Source organism: Heptranchias perlo, chromosome 21, assembly GCF_035084215.1.
Source record: "Heptranchias perlo isolate sHepPer1 chromosome 21, sHepPer1.hap1, whole genome shotgun sequence".
Taxonomy (NCBI): domain Eukaryota; kingdom Metazoa; phylum Chordata; class Chondrichthyes; order Hexanchiformes; family Hexanchidae; genus Heptranchias; species Heptranchias perlo.
In genome coordinates, this window is record NC_090345.1 from 34713150 (window position 1) to 34731846 (window position 18697).

Below are 18697 nucleotides of genomic sequence, written 5' to 3' on the forward strand. Positions count from 1 at the left end.
AAATAGCAATCTGTACTGCAGACTCACCATTGCATCAATTACTACTACATATCCACTGATGTATCATATTTTCTTGTTAAGACAGGTTTCTGTGTTGATGTGTCCATCTTCTCAATGACTGAATATTCTGTCACTGTGAGGCACCCAAGAACTGGTAAAATACAGCTATTTGAAGTGTAGCCATTCTGACTCCTGTACCTGACCGACAGCTGTTAATTCAGCAGACTAGAGACCAAACCTCAAGCAGTCATATTAGTATCGACTGGCAATACATTTACCCACATGCTTTCTAAATGGGAGTTGAACACTTGATCAGTAGAGTTTCAGCAATCCATTCCAGTCCCACTGCACTCTCTTGTAAGCCAGGTGTCACGCCTTTTACCTCTATAAACGATGCTCTATAACCAGCTACAAGAACAGCCGTAGCTAACTTGACCAATTTTCCTTCCACACAGGGAACTGCTTCATCTCCACTCTATCTCCCATGCAGCCCAAGATTGAGAATACATCTGAGGAATCATGGGTCAAGCTCACATGAAATCAATTTGTGGCCTAACTACAGTGTTTCAGCGGTATTAATCATTACAATGTTGGCCACAACTGAATATAAGTTTGAGACTACAGTTCCCAACACCTTCCTAATCTTGGCTTGGTTTCTGGAGAGCATCACTAAGTACCTCATCACAAAAATGTAATAAACCCAAGGTGCTGTCACTCTGCACTACTTTTGCACTTTCTACTGGCCAGCTACAAAGCAGCATTAGCAGAGGGTGGAGGGAAAGGGACATCGCCCGTTCCTCTTGTCTGTAGAATGATAAGTGCCATGGGAAGAAATCTCAAATTGCAATGTAAAACAATAATTTTTTTTTTAAAAAAGGAACCTACTTAATTTTAGATTTTGTGATCATTTGAGTCCAATAAACAAGATGGTATTTGGGTTACAACAACATTATTAGTAACCAGAAATTCTCAGCACCATTTATTTATTTTACCATACCTCGGTCAAAGTTGTACTGCTGAGAAATGATTTCACTCCAGTGCTTGGCGCACTCAGCCGAGAGTTTCTTTGGTTTGTCAAGTCGCCTTATTGCTAGAGCTTGAACGTGTTTCTGAAAAGCCTCCTCTGCCATCTCCTCTATATGCTTTTCCATTGTTTTTAGAAAAGCCTCGACCCTGCTTTCCAGATAGCTGGGCGGCCTTTCCGACTGAATGATAAAACGTAGTCCTTGTACACCATTTGCTCGTCGTGGTCCACTAAATACAATGTAACCTACCAGGAGGGAAAGAGTGTTTTCAGTAAGTCCGATCAGTGTTTAGATATAAAAGACTGTACAATTAGTAACTGTCTATATCATTTTTAAATCTTGTATCTACTGCTAAGATTAAAATCAGTGGGTTGCACAGCTATATAATATTTAGAACATAAAACACAAAAGATAATATAATTCATGATTAAACATTCCCATACAGCTGCCTATATAAATTCAAATATTTGTTTCCAGAGGGCTACCTAGATCTGGTGGCATGGAGTGAACAGGCCTCGGAATACATAGGAACAAGAGTAGGCCATTCAGGCCCTCGAGCCTGTACCACCATTCTATTAAATCATGGCCAATCTGTACCTCTACTCCATTTATTCACCTTTGACCCATATCCCTTTAAACGCTTACCTAATAAAAATCTGTTGATCTCAGTCTTGAAAATTTCAACTGACCCAGCACCCAGTCTTTTGGGGAGAGTGTTCCAGATTTCCACTACCCTTTGTGTGACAAAATGCTTCCTGAATTCACTCCTAAATTGTCTAGCTCTAATTTTATTATGCCCCCTTGTTCTGGATTCCCAAACCAGAGGAAATAGTTACTCAGCATCCACCCTATCGTATCCCTTTATAAACACCTCAATTAGATCACCCCATAACTTTCTAAACTCAAGAGAATAAATGCCAAGTTTATGCAACCTGTCCTCATAATGTAACCCTTTAAGCCCCGGTGTCATTCTGGCAAATTTGCACTTGTACCCCCTCCAAGGCCAATAGATCCTTCCTTAAGTGTGGTACCCAAAGTTGAACACAGTATTTCTGATGGGGTCTGACCAAGGTTCTGTACAACTGAAGTAAAACTTCATCCCCTTTCTAGATTTTCAATTACTTTTTATACCTGTTCACTAGCTTTGAGAGATTTGAGGACATGGACACCCAAATCCCTTTGCTCCTCCCAGTTCCTAGTCTCCCGCCAATAAGAAAATATTCTGATTTGTCTTTCTTGGATCCAAAGTGGATGACCTCACACTTCCTCACATTGAATTCCATCTGCCACAGTTTTGCCCACTCGCTTAGTCAGTCTATATCTCTTTGTAACTTCCTGCTCCCATTTGCACTACTTAGTGCCCCCTTAGTGTCATCTGCAAATTTGGATATACAACTCTCTCTTCCTTCATCCAAGTCATTGACATATATGGTGAAAAGCTGAGGCCCCCCCCAGTACAATCAAGGAATATGGGGATCAGGCAGGTAAGTAGAGTTGAGGTCGAAGATCAGTCATGGTCTTGCTGAATGGTGGAGCAGGCTCGAGGGGCTGTATGACCTATTCCTGCTCCTATTTCTTATGTTCTATGTCCTTACAGATCCCTGGGAAACACCCCTTGCCACATTCTGCCAACCAGAATACATTTCTTTTTTTCCCTAGTCTGTCTCCTACCTCCCAACCAGTTACTGATCCATGTCACAACGGTTACTTCCAATTCTGTGCACTTTTATTTTTGCTAATAATCTCGGGTGTAGAACCTTATGAAATGCTTTCTGGAACTTCATATGGACAACAGCCTTCTGCCCACCATGTTACTGACCTCCTCAAAAAATTCATCTAGTCAGACATGACCTATCCTTCACAAATCCATGCCGAGTCTCCGATTAGCTCATACTTATCCAAGTGCTCAGTCACTACGTCCCTGATGTTAGATTCCAGTAACTTCCTCACAATTGATGTTAAACTGACAGGTCGATAGCGTTCTGGTTTCTCCCTCCCTCCTTAAATAACAGTGACATTTGCAATTTTCCAATCCAAAAAGGCACAATTGCCGAATCTAGAAAGCTTTGGACAATTATCACTAATGCATTTGCAATTTCCTCACCTATTTATTTTAATACCCTAGGGTGGAAACCATCATGTCCTGGAGACTTGTCTATCTTAAGTCCTATCATTTTCTCCATTACCTTTTTTTAAACTTTTATTAAATCTAATAAGTTCCTCCCCTTGACTTATTTTAGTTTCCCTATTTTGTCCTCCTACTCTACTGTGAAAATGGATCATGCATTTGTTTATTCAAAAAAATGCTACTTTTCATTTTCTTTGTTTGCCATATTTCATATATTTGTGTCGTGGTTATGACCTGCATTTAAAATGTAAGTTTTTCTTTCGTGCCACATTTCAATTTGGTCAGTGCAACCTGGCATAGACCCTATCTTCGGCATGCACGTGCCTCTCTTAAAAGTGGTATGTTGAGCACAACCAGACGCCACAGTTTGTTACAGGTGCTTCTGAGCTGCATCCCGAAGCTGATAAGCACATTCCCATCCACAAAGATCGCTAACCAATTACTACAAGGGTGCCAGGATAAGCTGAAGATAGATGCTCTTCCCACTCCCCCAGGATGTTTGCAGGCATTTGGGGCCTTGCAGCTAGTAATAAACATCAGCAGTCAGAGGTCATGATCTCACAAGTCCAACACACAACTGTGGGCCTTAAAAGGATCTGCAGCTGCTCTCAAGTTTTCTCCCCCTTCTACCAGTGCAAAACCCTGCTAAGGAGCAGACCAGGAGGAGTAGCCATGCTAATATTGGTGGTCCTCGGCATGGGCAGGAGCCATGCACTTTAGGTGCACCGCTCCTGTCCAGCACCAGAGAGAAGGGAGCCAGAATGGATGTTTGTTAGGAATATATGCTTCTTGCTTAGCTTTTGCATTACATACAAGATAGGAATAGTATAATCGCTTTATACAGTAAAGTTAATTTTCTTGGTTTAGTGAGTAAAGGAGTAAATGCACAAAGTTAAAACCATCACCAATTTCTATTGTCAGCAGTTAGTATTACTTAGCTGAAACAGCAAAGTTTAAAAGCATAAAAATTAAAGCTACAACAGAATGTGCTTGGTATTCCTTTATAATGAACTCTGACATTATTTCAGATATGTGTACAACTACTGACAGGAAATTTTTACAGTTAATTTTGTAGAAGTGAACCTTTTGGTTATCTGTTAGCTATCCAATATACTAAGGTTTCCAAATAAATTGTTAGGTGATCTTATACAATTAAAACACCACTCATTGAATTAGTCATCATTTAGATATTACAAATTAAGGTACTTAACCCACCTAACTGTTCTTTGGTCCTCAGCGTGTTGAAGCATGGCTCAGATATGATTTGACAAAAAAGCTCCAGCAACATATTTTCATGGGTGTTCTGCATGTCTGTCTGGTAGTAGATCTCAATCCCACAGTTGTTGTGCACCTCATTTCTCTGCTGGTACACGAACCATCCTCCTATACATGGTACATAGGACAAAAGCAATCACTAGGTTAGGTACAGAAATGCACTTGAATCCTCAGCATCTCAAGTGATAGGAAATTACTTTATTACAACCTTGATGAGTAGTCTCGCAGCTAATTCAAACTGTCATCGGCAATCTTTCTCAAGGAAGAGTACCAATTAGCAACAGACTGAAACAATACATCTCTTTTAATCAATTTTCTTCTAGTGAGCTAAAAATAAAAAAAGTAATTAGGCTTCTTGCAAGACAATCTGAAATGTTACTGGTTATTATTTTTATAACAAATACAAGAAAATTTTGAACGTTAGAATCAGATTTGTATCAATTCCTATTTCAGCTTGGTTTACAAATGCTCCATGTCAAGTATGTTATTCTCAATGTCCCTAGCAACCAAGAACACTCAACATAAATATAATGTTTGTATCTGAAAGGAAACAGAACAAGCTGAGTAAACGAGTTCAGAACAGAGTCTCCTAAAAATAAGCTTGAATGGTCATCATTGCCAACTATGTCATGGTCATATCCTGTTTAATTCAGATAGGCTGAAGCTAGCTGAAACAGCATTCAAAGTATCCTGCTTTTAACTTTGAAATAACAGTGTGTAATTAATCAATGAGTCTCAATTTATATTAGTAAAAGATGTCATTAAATATATTAGTGGCATAAATACTTTGATCATCTGTTTTTATGGTTCCTAAAACTGGCAATCTATAATGAAATTATAATTTCAAAATCTACACAGCAAGGCCTCTAACCAATTAGTAGGGGGAAATCTACATCTAATTGCAGATGCTAAGACAGCAAAATAAGGTTCAAAGAAATAAGGACAGGTTCTTTGGGCCAAAGACTTTCCCTGTTCCTAAAGGTTATGTACAAGGGTCCCAATTTTATTCTCCCATTGCCACATTGAAACTTTAGGACCCTTACAAGTGTCTAAATTATGAGCACTGTTCAAGATAGTTGCCTTTTTAGAAAAATAGCTTTGTGGTTAACAAATTACAGGATTACAAAATGAACAATACTCATTTGGACAAGCGCCTCGACAAGAATGCACTGCTATAATACAGCAGTCACTTTCAATAATAAAAGTCAGTAAATACATTGCTATATCTGCAAGTGTGCATAACCATGGCTTAACTTTTATGAATTGTAAAGCACTATTAACTCATGCAACGTCCAATCATGGCTCTCAGCTTACTTTAATAAATGATCATTGTTAGCAACAAGTAGCTCAATCTTGCTATATTCAGCTTGAACCAATAAATAGGAACCAGTAGCAGATTATTTTTATTGCTGTCAGGAAGAGAACATGCCAAGATGGCTTTACCATAACAATTCTGTAACAAAAACAGCTTTTTAAAAAGTACATATTTCATTTCAGTGTTTTCTGACCATCTGGAATGGGGAAAAGGGAAGAAAATGGCAGCTCCACATATGGTTGGAGGTGTTACAAGATGCAGCTAGCCTGGAGAGGGTGGCCTTTTTGGTAAAGCATTAATATCTGAAACATCAGAGAACCTGTTCTCCTCTAACCAAGACTCCTGATCAACCCAGACAAAGCTCACTGGCAGCTTTTTCTTCAACTAACAATGGAGGGAATTTGTCCCTATTGGTTTATATTTGCAGCACTTGGCTCTTCCATACCGCCCCTCCCCCACCATCAATGCCTCTGGCCTGCGATAGTTTGGCCACCACCAAATGACTTTCCCCACGCCTTATCATTCAATAACAGGAAGATCTATATAATTACTGGGTGCAGATACTACTTCGAATCTTGCCACAATTATTTCACTTAGCTGTTGGAGTCCTGATCAGAACGGTCTCCCCCTCTCCAGTTGGTAAAACTGTTTATTTTTCTCCTAGCTGAAACTGTATACAAGATTTTGCTTTTAATGCATACTTGTTTCATGAAAAAAGAAAAAGAAAATGGTTGGTCTATTAGGAGACCATAATACAGTAGTCCTTTTCTATAAAAATGAAAAGGCAGTAAATACATTGCTAAATCTGATGGTGTGTATAACATCTTAGCTTTCATGAATTACACAGTATTAGAATATGGCTGTTTATACTGAAAATAAATAAAACAATGAAAAGAATCTTATGATTTTGTTGGTGTAACTAGTATAAGATTATTTTAAAGTCTTACTCTGCAGTAGTCATTTTAATTGTCTATTATTCTGAAGTCTGATGGCAATGCCTTAATAAAGTTACTTACAATGAATCTTTAATTCAAGATCTATGAATAAAAAAAAAGGTGGAATTGCAAACATATCAAATGGATAAGCTAAGAGTAAAAAAAAGAATGTAAACTTAACTTACGATCAGGAAGTTGCACCTCTCTATATCGGGTAAGCTGACTGGGAAGAAGTGGTTTAGTATGAGCGTGCTGAATAAGGGTGTCTTCAACCATCTGTATAATACTCAAAGTAGCCTAGAATGAAAATGTTAAAACATTAAAATTAAAAGCTAATTTTCACTTGTGCTCATCTGAGCAAAACGACTGGTACAAACTGAAATGAAAACAGGGAATGCTGGAAACATACAGCAGGTCAGCCAGCATTTGGAAAGAGAAAAGAACAGGTGTGTTTCCTTTATCAGAAGGAAAGACTAAAAGAGATAAACATGCATTTTAGCAGGTTGAGAGAGAAAAAAGGGGGGGGGGAAAAAGAAAAAAACTTGCATTGATATAGCACCTTTCACATCCTCAAGACACACCAAAGCACTTTACAGCCAATTTATTATTTTTGAAGTATAGACATTTAATACCTAGGGAAATGCAGCAGTCAACTGGCACACAGCTAGGTTCCACAAATAGCAATGAGATAAATGACGAGTTAATGGGCCAGAATTTGCTGGCAAAACAACACGGTGCATGCTGTTATTAGTGTGTAATAAAATCCAGCAATTTGTGACGACATGAGTTGCAAATCGCCACAAAATTGCTGGACTAAATGCCACAACTGATCACAGGCAGTGTTGAGTACAAGCTGAACAATGACACTATCTCTTACAAGCATAAATGCAAATGAATTGCCCTGCAGAAATACCATTAACACCCAATCCAAACACCCATTGCACAACAAAGTGGGCCAGACCCTGTTGCATCAGACTGGACTGCTATCCATGCAAAGCACAAGCATAAAAGTCATTTCTGCTCAAGATTAAATTAGTACTGTTCTCCAACAGATCAGAACAGGACTTGAGGCAACAGATGATGAGGAATGAAGATTTTTTTTTTTTTTTTTTTTTTTTTATAAAAGGAGCTTCCCCCTCCTTCCGGCCACTGCAAGGTACTGACCCACAATGCCAGCTACCTATTATGCCTTACTGCACAAACTTTGCCCACTTGACTTAGGCTTGGGAGTTATTCTTTGAGCAGCAATTGGTGAATTTAGGATTTATCTACCAATAGCAGTGCAGAGTACAGCTCCGGACTAGAGGGACACAAGCAGCTAATAAAAAGTACTTTTCTCCTGGGCAGGAGCTGCAGTGCTTGGGAGATCGATCCTCAGTTCTGGGTGACTTGGCAATCCTGAGGGGCGGGGTTGGAGCTGATCATTGAGAAGCGATGCCTAGGTTTACCTTGCCCTCCAAGCTGATCTTGGAGTAATAGATAGTTTTGACTCTCAGCAACGTATGGTGATACTTGACATGCTCTAGCTAAATCTGGTGATTTCAACAAATCAACATATACACCAATCACACTGAGGGAACTAATGGGTTGAATGACCTGCAAACTGCTTAACAGAAAACCGCTAGATGAAATTCTGTCCTGCTAAAAACTACTCCCAGCTTTGCAGCAGTCTCCACAAAATCTGTCACTTCCTATTTTGAGAATTGCAAGCTAGCCCAAAATTAGAAGTTTTACCTTGTTCATGCTAGATAGCAAAAAGGGATTTCAAAACAGAAATGCCAACAAATTTTGGGTTAAGGCAGGAAATAATGCAAGGGCTGTCCAATGAACAAATGACAAAATGTCACCTTTGCATTAAACATTTGGAGTAAGGAACAATTTCTAACACCTTCTGCTTTGCTCAACAGGAGACATTATAGTGGTGAGTTGACATTTTAGCTCAGTCGCAGTCATGAACCCATCTAAACAGTTGTAAACAATTTTACAACACCAAGTTATAGTCCAGCAATTTTATTTTAAATTCACAAGCTTTCGGAGGCTTCCCCCTTCGTCAGGTGAACGATGTGAAATGAAATCCTCGAAATGAAATCGCATTTATAATTCACAGAACAATGCTTGGTGAGTACAGACAGTTTTTTCAACTGCCCGTTGCCAAGGCAATCAGTGTGCAGACAGACAGGTGTTACCTGCCAGGTCTCTCAGAATATACAAATCACCAAAAAAAAACAACAAACAAAAAAAAGAGATAGAGAGGTAGAAACATAGAAAAGACAGCAACTGACCCGTTATATTAAAAACAGATAACATTTGTTCGCTGGTGGGGTAACGTGTAGCGTGACATGAACGATATTCTGTGAGACCTGGCAGGTAACACCTGTCTGTCTGCACACTGATTGCCTTGGCAACGGGCAGTTGAAAAAACTGTCTGTACTCACCAAGCATTGTTCTGTGAATTATAAATGCGATTTCATTGAGGATTTCATTTCACATCGTTCACCTGACGAAGGGGGAAGCCTCCGAAAGCTTGTGAATTTAAAATAAAATTGCTGGACTATAACTTGGTGTTGTAAAATTGTTTACAATTGTCAACCCCAGTCCATCACTGGCATCTCCACACCATCTAAACAGTTAAGAGGAAAGTATGTACAAGGAATGCTTCAATTCCAAGCAAAAGAAGTTACGGCTAAGACGATTAACTTGTTTAAAATGGAGCTGGATAAGTATCTAGTTGGGAATGAGATTAGAATTTATAGGAACAGAAATTATCTGTGATTGTCAAATGCTCTATGATAGACATGGTTTGTTCACTGTTGAGAGGGAGGGGGAATAAAATACTGTTTGCAGAACATAAGGTCAGAGTTGATTAGTGACGGTGAGAACATATGAAAAGAAGGGAAAGACCACGGGACCGATTTTAACTCGCACCCAGAATAAATGAAGGAGTAATGGCCCAAAAATGGGGTTGGGACACATATGCTGTTGCTCCAGTCGCCACCATTTTAGGTGGGTGCCTCCCTGTGATGAAAAAGGCAGGGGTCCCCAGGAGAGGAAAACAAAATGAAGAAATTTTAGAAAAAAAACTAAAAGAAACATCAGCAACTGATCATTTCTGTTCAACTCGAACAGGTTACCCAGATCTGAAAATGCCACATTTTGGTTACAACAAACAAGAAAATGGTTACATTTCTTGAGGAAGCAGTACTGCAATGAGGCACATAGCTCCCAATGCTATAAAAACCATCCTATTTCTAATGCACCAGATCACATGAGCAGTTGTTCAAAAGTTACTTTTAGTCACATTTTGCAGGAAACTAACTTTCCTCAATGGCAGTGAAAGGTACCATACATAACAAATTTAAAAACGCTTTGCTGGCCTTTACAGGACATACGTGACAAATTCCACTTCTCAGCCTGCTGCACCAAAACATGGCCATCTCACATGGCAACTGGTGATCTCACTGTCAGAGGTGATGCAGATTACCAATATCTCTTCTGGTGGTGTGCACCACCATGTTTATTTTACTGCTTTGTTACTTCTATCAGCAAACAAACAAAGATGATAATAAACAGAGTAAACACCAGTGGTTCTATTTTATTACTGATTTAGGCAGCGTCTATAAAACTGAAAAGGCTGTATGCAAAGAAAATTCCTGCGATAACAGGATACTATATGATTTCTGTATGCCTTTGTCCAGTGTTCAAAGTTTGGTTTAAGATATTAAGAATTTAGCAGTCCCTGAAAGATGAACTTCAAATTGTTTGAGATTGTTCCTTACTTTGAATTCTGAGAGATAACACAGCAGTGGACACTGCAAAACAGGGTAAGTATTCAAATAATGTAAATCTTTTTGTGCAGCAGTCACTTTTCTCCTTACATTATTAAGCAATGTAAACCTCTAGTACTGCAGACATTTTACAATACTAATAAATGAGTGTTAGGGAGTTTAGAGGAGGAGAAAAGTTAACTTACAAGTCAGATGCCACTAAATTTTCAATGCAGTTTAGAAAAGATTCAGTTACAAATTTCAATGTCAGATGTGTTTTAAACCAGTTCTATTAGCAATAATTTTAGTATATAGTTGATCTCCTGTGGCACTGCACACGGAGTCAAAAGCAATTGTAGTCCTCAGATAAAGAAGGGTCGGAGGGAAGAGGATCATTGAACCAAGGCATGCAGAAGTTATATATTGTGACGTTATTTTTATATAATTTATAGTTAAATAGAAAAAAGTACATCAATTTGGGAAGCAGAGTAGAGGAGATTCTCTATAGTACAGGCTGACGAGCTAGGGAATGGAAAACTGAAGTGCTACAGCACCATCACTGCAAGAAGGTTTACATACGCAGTTTCTATTTTAAATGTGGACATAGGAATTTATAAAGGAAATAAAAAGTTATAGAAAAGTGTGCCAAAAACGTGACGAGAAGGCAGGCTTGTTTTAGACAGGAAATGCTCGCAGATACAAGATTTCTAATATATTGATTGATGTACATCCATAAGTATGAAATACAATTATTGCACTAATGTATTTATAATACAATTTGTTTTGGCATGATTTCCTGAAATATCAAGTGATAAAAATGAAATTAAAATCACTAACATTAGACAAATTATAATACAAACATCTGCATATCAAAAACTGAGAAACATCTATACATTTATATATGGTTTGTACATGTCACAATCACAAGAATTCTATTATAGTAAATTGTATGAGCTACATTAAGAGTTGCACCATATTTTCAAGTACTTTTTCAGGTTTTACCACAAGCTACACTAAATTTTCTTTCGATGAATTTTACAGTTGAGTTTGTGCAGGTTTCTCTGGAACACAAGGCAACAGATAATACATTGAAAAACATTTTTAATTAAACAAAGTGCTACATGCTGTTGCAACATAAATGCTACTGAATCATTTATGTTTTTGTCATACTGTGTGAACAGATGATCTTTGAATGAATAATTCAATGTATTTTAGATAAAAGTTGTGTTGCTAGGAATTATGGGTTCTTGCAAACAAACCAACACACAATATTGCATTTAACACAAACTTAATTTCATCGTTGTGTATTAATTTTTGTTTTTGTGAAGGGATACACTGATCAAGGAGAAGGTGGTATTCTTCTTCTTGCTGTTAAACATTTCAACAAATTTGACCTAGTGTCATATTGCAAATCTATTAAATTATAAATGCATAGGAGATCTTGGTAACTTTTTTCCTCATAAAATTCACGTACATTAACAATTTAGTGAACTATTGGTAACATCCTCGAGAAGCTAACTAACCTGTCTTGTTATATTGCCATGGACAAGAGCTTCAATGTGCAGCCGTGACAACAGTTGAGGTATAAAAGCCTTGAGGCGAAGGAGAGTGACATCTGGAACAGATTTTTAGACAGCTAAATCAATCACACTTTAAAAAAAATATATATATACTGTATTGCTGCAGAGAACCAATACAGCATGCCATATACTCTATAAAGAAAATGACAATGTGTAACTATCATGAACCCAAAGCCGATGTTTCCCCAGCGCATTGCATGAATTTACTTGTCATTCATCCTACATTCACTATGCTTTGGATTCACACAACGTCTTACCCAGATTCAAAGGCCATTGTTAGAAGACAGCACAGAACAGTAAGCCTGAGCATTGAAGGTGAAAAGGATTTTATGGATTCTCAGAAACAAAAATCATGAAATTATATTGAAGATGGAGCATCAGAACGTACTTGTGCATGCACAAAAGAGAACTAGAGTAGAGTAAAGGAAAATGTGGTTTTGGTTGTCCTTCAATCAGTAACTAAGGTTGTTTAAATTACTGAGCATATAAGTATGGCTTTACTCTTTAGTCTGACATATTGCGAGCAAATCCCTTTTTATTAGTGTTACCTAGACACCTACATCACAAATTAAAATACACTCAATTCTGAACATCTGAAACAATAATAGAAAAATGCAAGACAAAAAGGGTGAAAAGCTTGCATTTAATTTCTACCAGCAACACCATTATTTCTCATGAGTAAAAAATTACCCAATCTATGTTTAAACCAGTAAAATACAGTAACACCATTTCAGCTAAAAGAAAACATTCTGTACACCATTATTGAATTTTATGAACTAATATAGTGTGCAGAGTTTTGGTCAAAGTCTATGGAGTGATGAGATGAGCAAGTTAAAATGTTACGCAACTTATTTATGTTTTGGTTCTACTTGCAATATTTCACCATATACTGCAAATAAAAAAGTAACAGGATAAAATGGCTAGTGTTATGATTCTAAGGCATATCCTTAATATTACAATTTTGTATTGTATTACGATCTTAGTCATTCTTCGAAAGAAGGATTTTGCTGTTATCCAGGGCGTGGGTGAAATCATGTAGGGACCATACAATTTTTTTTAAAAATTGTTATTCATAGTGAGGTGATCTTTCACACTTACAACACCGCATACACTGCTTCATTCTGGGCCCGAATGCTTTTGTGTAGTTACTATGGAGACCTCAAGCAACAAACTATCTACAGGAAACAATGAAATAGCATCAAACGCTGCCAGTCTGGAAAGTGTCTAGAGAGTTGCACCTGACACAAATGAAAATGGTTGTGATTGTCGGAAGTCAAATCACTGCAGGCCCAGGACATCGCTGCAGGAGATCTTTACAGTACCACTTAGTCTAACCACCCTCAGCTGCTTCCCTGTCATAAGGTCAGAGCAGAGGCTCCCAATTTTTTTTTCATTTAAAAGGCAGCCTCCCAGTCAGCATTCATTCCAAACAGGCACTGTGGAGCTGGAGCGCTGCTCAGGCACTTCACCATTTTGGGACATACGTAAAATTTAAATGAAAATCAGGGGCTTTGGGTTTAGTGTATAGCTTACGTACTGACTCCCAAGTCCCTTTGTGCTCACTGCCCGCAATGGGACCCACTGAGCACCTTAGGCACTCTAAGCCTCTGTACTTTATTTTCCAGGAAGCAGGCACACGACATGCTCAAGTGCATTGTGCAGCCACCATCATATTATTGGCCCCATTGTGTGGCCTTATTTGTTGCTCATCAGAGAATCCAGGTGCTTTGAACGTTGCCAGGTAACACACAATTCCATCTTAGCAACAGGATAATATACCGTACAATACATGGTATAATACTGCTGTCCGAAAGTAGCAGATTGTCACACTTATCCTGAAGAATGCTAGTGCATTATAAATTTTGACTTGAAAACTTAATTGTATGTATAGAGGTTTAGACATTCAAGTTGTAATCTAATTTTAGTATGCTTGTGTTTTGTTTTGGGTTGGAAAGGGTTTCTAAATGTATTGTTATGGCAACAGTAACCTGAAGTTCACAAGGCAGTCCATATTGTGTAGCGATGAGAATTATGAGCAGTGGCTTTAAATGCTGGAAGCAAATGCATCATTATTTAATTTTTAAAAAATTTAAATATAAAAGCATATTCAATCTCACTCAAGTGTTTCTGTATTGATATGCTTCCACTCAATGTGTTTTTTGCCTTCAGTGAAATTTGAATTGCGAAGAGTTATGCAACAGTGTTGAACCTGATTAACACATGCAAGTTGAAAATAGCTCCATGAAAGAATGTTACCATACTTCAATTATCACACTGGTCTGAATTAAACAACCACTGCTTCGTACTGTTTTCAGTGCTTCTCTACCAGTTTGCTACCTATCCAATAAACAATTGTGAGGAAATGGGAAGCACAGTTGGTTAAAAATTGGCCTTGAACCTGGGTTCAAATCAGCCCAGACTGATGGAATGGACGTTCCCTCTATCTGCTGGCTGTAAGTGGTAGTCCCGTCGAGCAAACGCTCCCTTATTTGGCAATCTCACTCACAGGCCACAGGATGACTGGTTCAGAAAATGGAAAAAATGTCACACTGGTGCAATATGGAGTGCTTTTCTGAGGTATGTTGTTGTGGCAAGGTAGAATTTTACGACGCTGTACTTGATGCCAACACTGGGTACCTGAAATGGGAACAGTTGCATTCCCCAGCACACAAAAACATAAATAAAGTGGCTATCCATTAATTGTGTTGCATAGTAATTTTAACAGGTTTTAAAAATGAAGTGCATTCAAACAGATATATTTTAGCAAACCAGTTTGCTCTCTAGCAGTTTTTGAATGGTATTTACAATGCTAAGCTCCTACCATCCAGTGCTTCCTTAAGTTCATCTTTGGTCCATGCCACCTCAGTCATTAGCAGTCTGAGGTAATACATGGCATGCTGGTGAGGCTGCTCCGCTCTAAAATTATTCAGGGATCGCATGTACTAAAACAAAAAGAATAAATAAATTAAAGACCTTTCATGATTTAATCCCCCCCAATAAGGTTGAGCTTCTCCAACAAAAGAATTAATTTAAGTTTTAACCTGCTTGGCAGTGGAATACTGCAGTATCAAAATAAATCGAAAAACTAAATTTCAAACAAGCAGTAAGCTGCTTAAATAGGGTGCAGCACATTAAAAATCGAATGCCACACTTCACATCTTCAACTGGAATACTATTTTTTTTAAGCATAAAGTAAAGGAAGTTTAACAGTTACCCTTAAACAAGCAACAGAATCCCTCAAGCAAGTTACAAAATCAAATTTATAGAATCATAGAAAGGTTACAGCACAGAAGGAAGCCATTCAGCCCATCAAGTCCATGCTGGCTCAATGCAAGAGCAATCCAGGTAGTCCCATTCCCCCGGCTATCCCTGTAGACCTGCAAAGTTTTTCCTTTCAAGTACTTATCCAGTTCCCTTGTGAAAACCACGATTAAATCTGCCTCCACCACTCCCCTGGCATTGCATTCCAGATCCTAACCACTCACTGTGTAAAGATGTTTTTCCTCCTTTCACCTTTAGCAAAAGAACCAATCATAAATCTATGTCCTCTGGTTCTTCACCTTTCCGCCAATGGGAATAGTTTCTCTTTATCTACTCTGTCTCGACCCTTCATGATTTTGAATACCTCTATCAAATCTCCTCTCAACCTTCTCTGTTCCAAGGAGAACAACCCCAGCTTCTCCAGTCTATCCACGTAACTAAAGTCACTCATCCCTGGAATCATTCTAGTAAATCTCTTCTGCACCCTCTCTAATGCCTTCAAATCTTTCCTAAAGTGTAGTGCCCAGAACTGGACACAATACTCCATTTGTGGCCAAACCAGTGTTTTATAAAGGTTCATGACTTCCTTGCTTTTGTACTCTCTGCCTCTATTTATAAAGCCCAGGATCCCGTATGCTGTTTTTAACCACACCCTCAACCTGTCCTGCCACCTTCAACAATTTGTGCACATATACTCCCAGATCTCTTTGTTCCTGCACCCCTTTTAAAATTGTGCCCTCTAGTTTATAATGCCTCTCCTCATTCTTCCTACCGAAATGTATCACTTCATATTTTTCTGTGTTAAATTTCATCAGCCACGTGTCCGCCCATGCCACCAGCCTGTCTATGTCCTCTTGAAGTCTATCACTATCCTCCTCACTGTTCACTACGCTTCCAAGTTTTGTGTCATCTGCAAATTTGGAAATTGTGCCCTGTACACCCAAGTCCAATTCATTAATATATATCAAGAAAAGCAATGGTCTTAATACTGACCCCTGGGGACCACCACTGTACACCTCCCTCCAGTCCGACAAACAACCATTCACCACTACTCTGTTTCCTGTTACTTAGCCAATTTTGTATCCATGCTGCTACTGCCCCTTTTATTCCATGGGCTTCAATCTCAACGATAAGCTTTTATGCAGCACTTTATCAGATTTAATCTGGATCAGTGTTAAAACAAATTCAATCTGATTTACCTGCATTGCAATTTAACTCCATCTAACCAGTGCACAGATATTATATCAAACTATAGAATCTGATGGTATATCACAGAACAGGCAGTGTTTGGCAATTCAAAATCAAATAGCTTTCACCAGTTAGATTCAAACGCTATTACTGTTAATCAGTTATTAATTTGGAACTTAGTACATGGGAGCTCTTTTTCTCAATGTGTTTTTTTTAAGTAAATCAACCATTTAAAACTATTTCAATTCAGAGTAAATCCAAAATCTTAGTGTAAGCAGTTAAAATGTTGGTCTTTCAGGGCATAACAACAACTCTCAATCTCTGACATTTTAGAGACTATCGAACTAGTGGGTGGAACTGAAAACCCAAATGTACAATTTTCACAGCTTTATTTCTTTAGTAACTGAACAAAAATGCAAAATTATTTTCTCCCATTCCCAATTTTAATTCTGTCCTCTTCATTCAAGTATCCTACAATTACAAGCAATTTTTAGGTCAATGGATAAAATTGTAATTGTATTCTGTAATATAATGCATTCAACCAGAGTAGGAAATATTGCTCACATTTCAGATTTCTATTAGACTCCACAGGTTACCTCTCCAACATTTTTTGGTGGTGGTGGGGGGGGGGGGGGGGGTGGAATCTGCTTTTAATGAGGAACAACTTGCATTTATGCAGCAGCCTTTAACACAGAAAATATCCTAACGCACTTTTAAGAGGTGGCAGAAAAATAAATAAATAACGTAATAGGCGCCAGGCCGTGGAGGGGTGACCAAAAGCTTGGTTGAAATTATAGGTTTTGGAGGAGTGGAGAGATGGAGGATTTTAGGAGGGAGTTCCAGATCAGGGCTGAGGCCGATGAAGGCTCTGCCATCAATGGTGTGAAGGGAGGGAGAAAATGTATAAAGGCGAGAGGCAGAGGACCAAAAGCTGTAGGTGGCCATGAAACTACTGGATTGTCGTTAAAAACCCATCTGGTTCACTAATGCCCTTTAGGGAAGGAAACCTGCCATCCTTACCCGGTCTGGCCTATATGCGACTCCAGACCCACAGCAATGTGGTTGATTCTTAATTGCCCTCTGAAATGGCCTAGCAAGCCACTCAGTTGTAAAATCTCGCTACGAAAAGTCATAAGAATAAAACCGGACGGACCACCCGGCACCGGACATGACAAAAGCAAACCATGCCCAGTCGACCCTGCAAAGTCCTCCTCACTAACATCTGGGGACTTGTGCCAAAATTGGGAGAGCTATCCCACAGACTAGTCAAGCAACAGCCTGACATAGCCACACTCACAGAATCATACCTTATAGCCAATGTCCCAGACTCTTTCATCACCATCCCTGGGTATGTCCTGTCCCACCGGCAGGACAGACCGACCAGAGGTGGCAGTACAGTGATATAGTCAGGAGGGAGTGGCCCTGGGAGTCCTCAACATTGACTCTGGACCCCATGAAATCTCATGGCATCAGGTCAAACATGGGCAAGGAAATCTCCTGCTGATTACCACCTACCGCCCTCCCTCAGCTGATGAATCAGTCCTCCTCCATGTTGATCACCACTTGGAGGAAGCACTGAGGGTAGCAAGGGCACAGAACGTACTCTGGGTGGGGGACTTCAATGTCCATCATCAAGAGTGGCTCGGGAGCACCACTACTGACAGAGCCCTAAAAGGACATAGCTGCGAGACTGAGCCTGCGGCAGGTGGTGAGCGAACCAACACGAGGGAAAAACTTACTTGACCTCGTCCTCACCAATCTACCTGTCGCAAATGCATCTGTCCATGACAGTATTGGTAGGAGTGACCACCGCACAGTCCTCATGGAGACGAAGTCCCGTCTTCGCACTGAGGACACCATCCAACCTGTTGTGTGGCACTACCACCGTGGTAAGTGGGATAAATTCAGAACAGATCTAGCAGCTCAAAACTGGGCATCCATGAGGCGCTGTGGGCCATCAGCAGCAGCAGGATTGTATACCAGCACAATCTGTAACCTCATGGCCCGGCATATTCATCACTCTACCATTACCAACAAGCCAGGGGATCAACCCTGGTTCAATGAGGAGTGTAGACGAGCATGCCAGGAGCAGCACCAGGCGTTCCTAAAAATGAGGTGCCAACCTGGTGAAGCTACAACTCAGGACTACATGCATGCTAAACAGCGGAAGCAACATGCTATAAGACAGAGCTAAGCGATTCCACAACCAACGGATCAGATCAAAGC

General features: G+C 39.3%; 1 protein-coding gene across 2 annotated transcripts in view; it reads right to left on the reverse strand.

Annotated features, from left to right (window-relative positions):
* The window catches only part of ide (insulin-degrading enzyme), a 109629-nt gene that overhangs the window by 18186 nt on the left and 72746 nt on the right, over positions 1-18697 (reverse strand). For both annotated transcript variants that reach the window (XM_068002449.1, XM_068002448.1), the window contains exons 17-21: positions 14844-14964; positions 11966-12057; positions 6864-6975; positions 4369-4536; positions 998-1270 (exon numbers count right to left, since the gene is read on the reverse strand). In XM_068002449.1, the coding sequence (XP_067858550.1) occupies positions 998-1270; positions 4369-4536; positions 6864-6975; positions 11966-12057; positions 14844-14964 (766 nt within the window). The remainder of the gene's footprint in view (positions 1-997; positions 1271-4368; positions 4537-6863; positions 6976-11965; positions 12058-14843; positions 14965-18697) is intronic.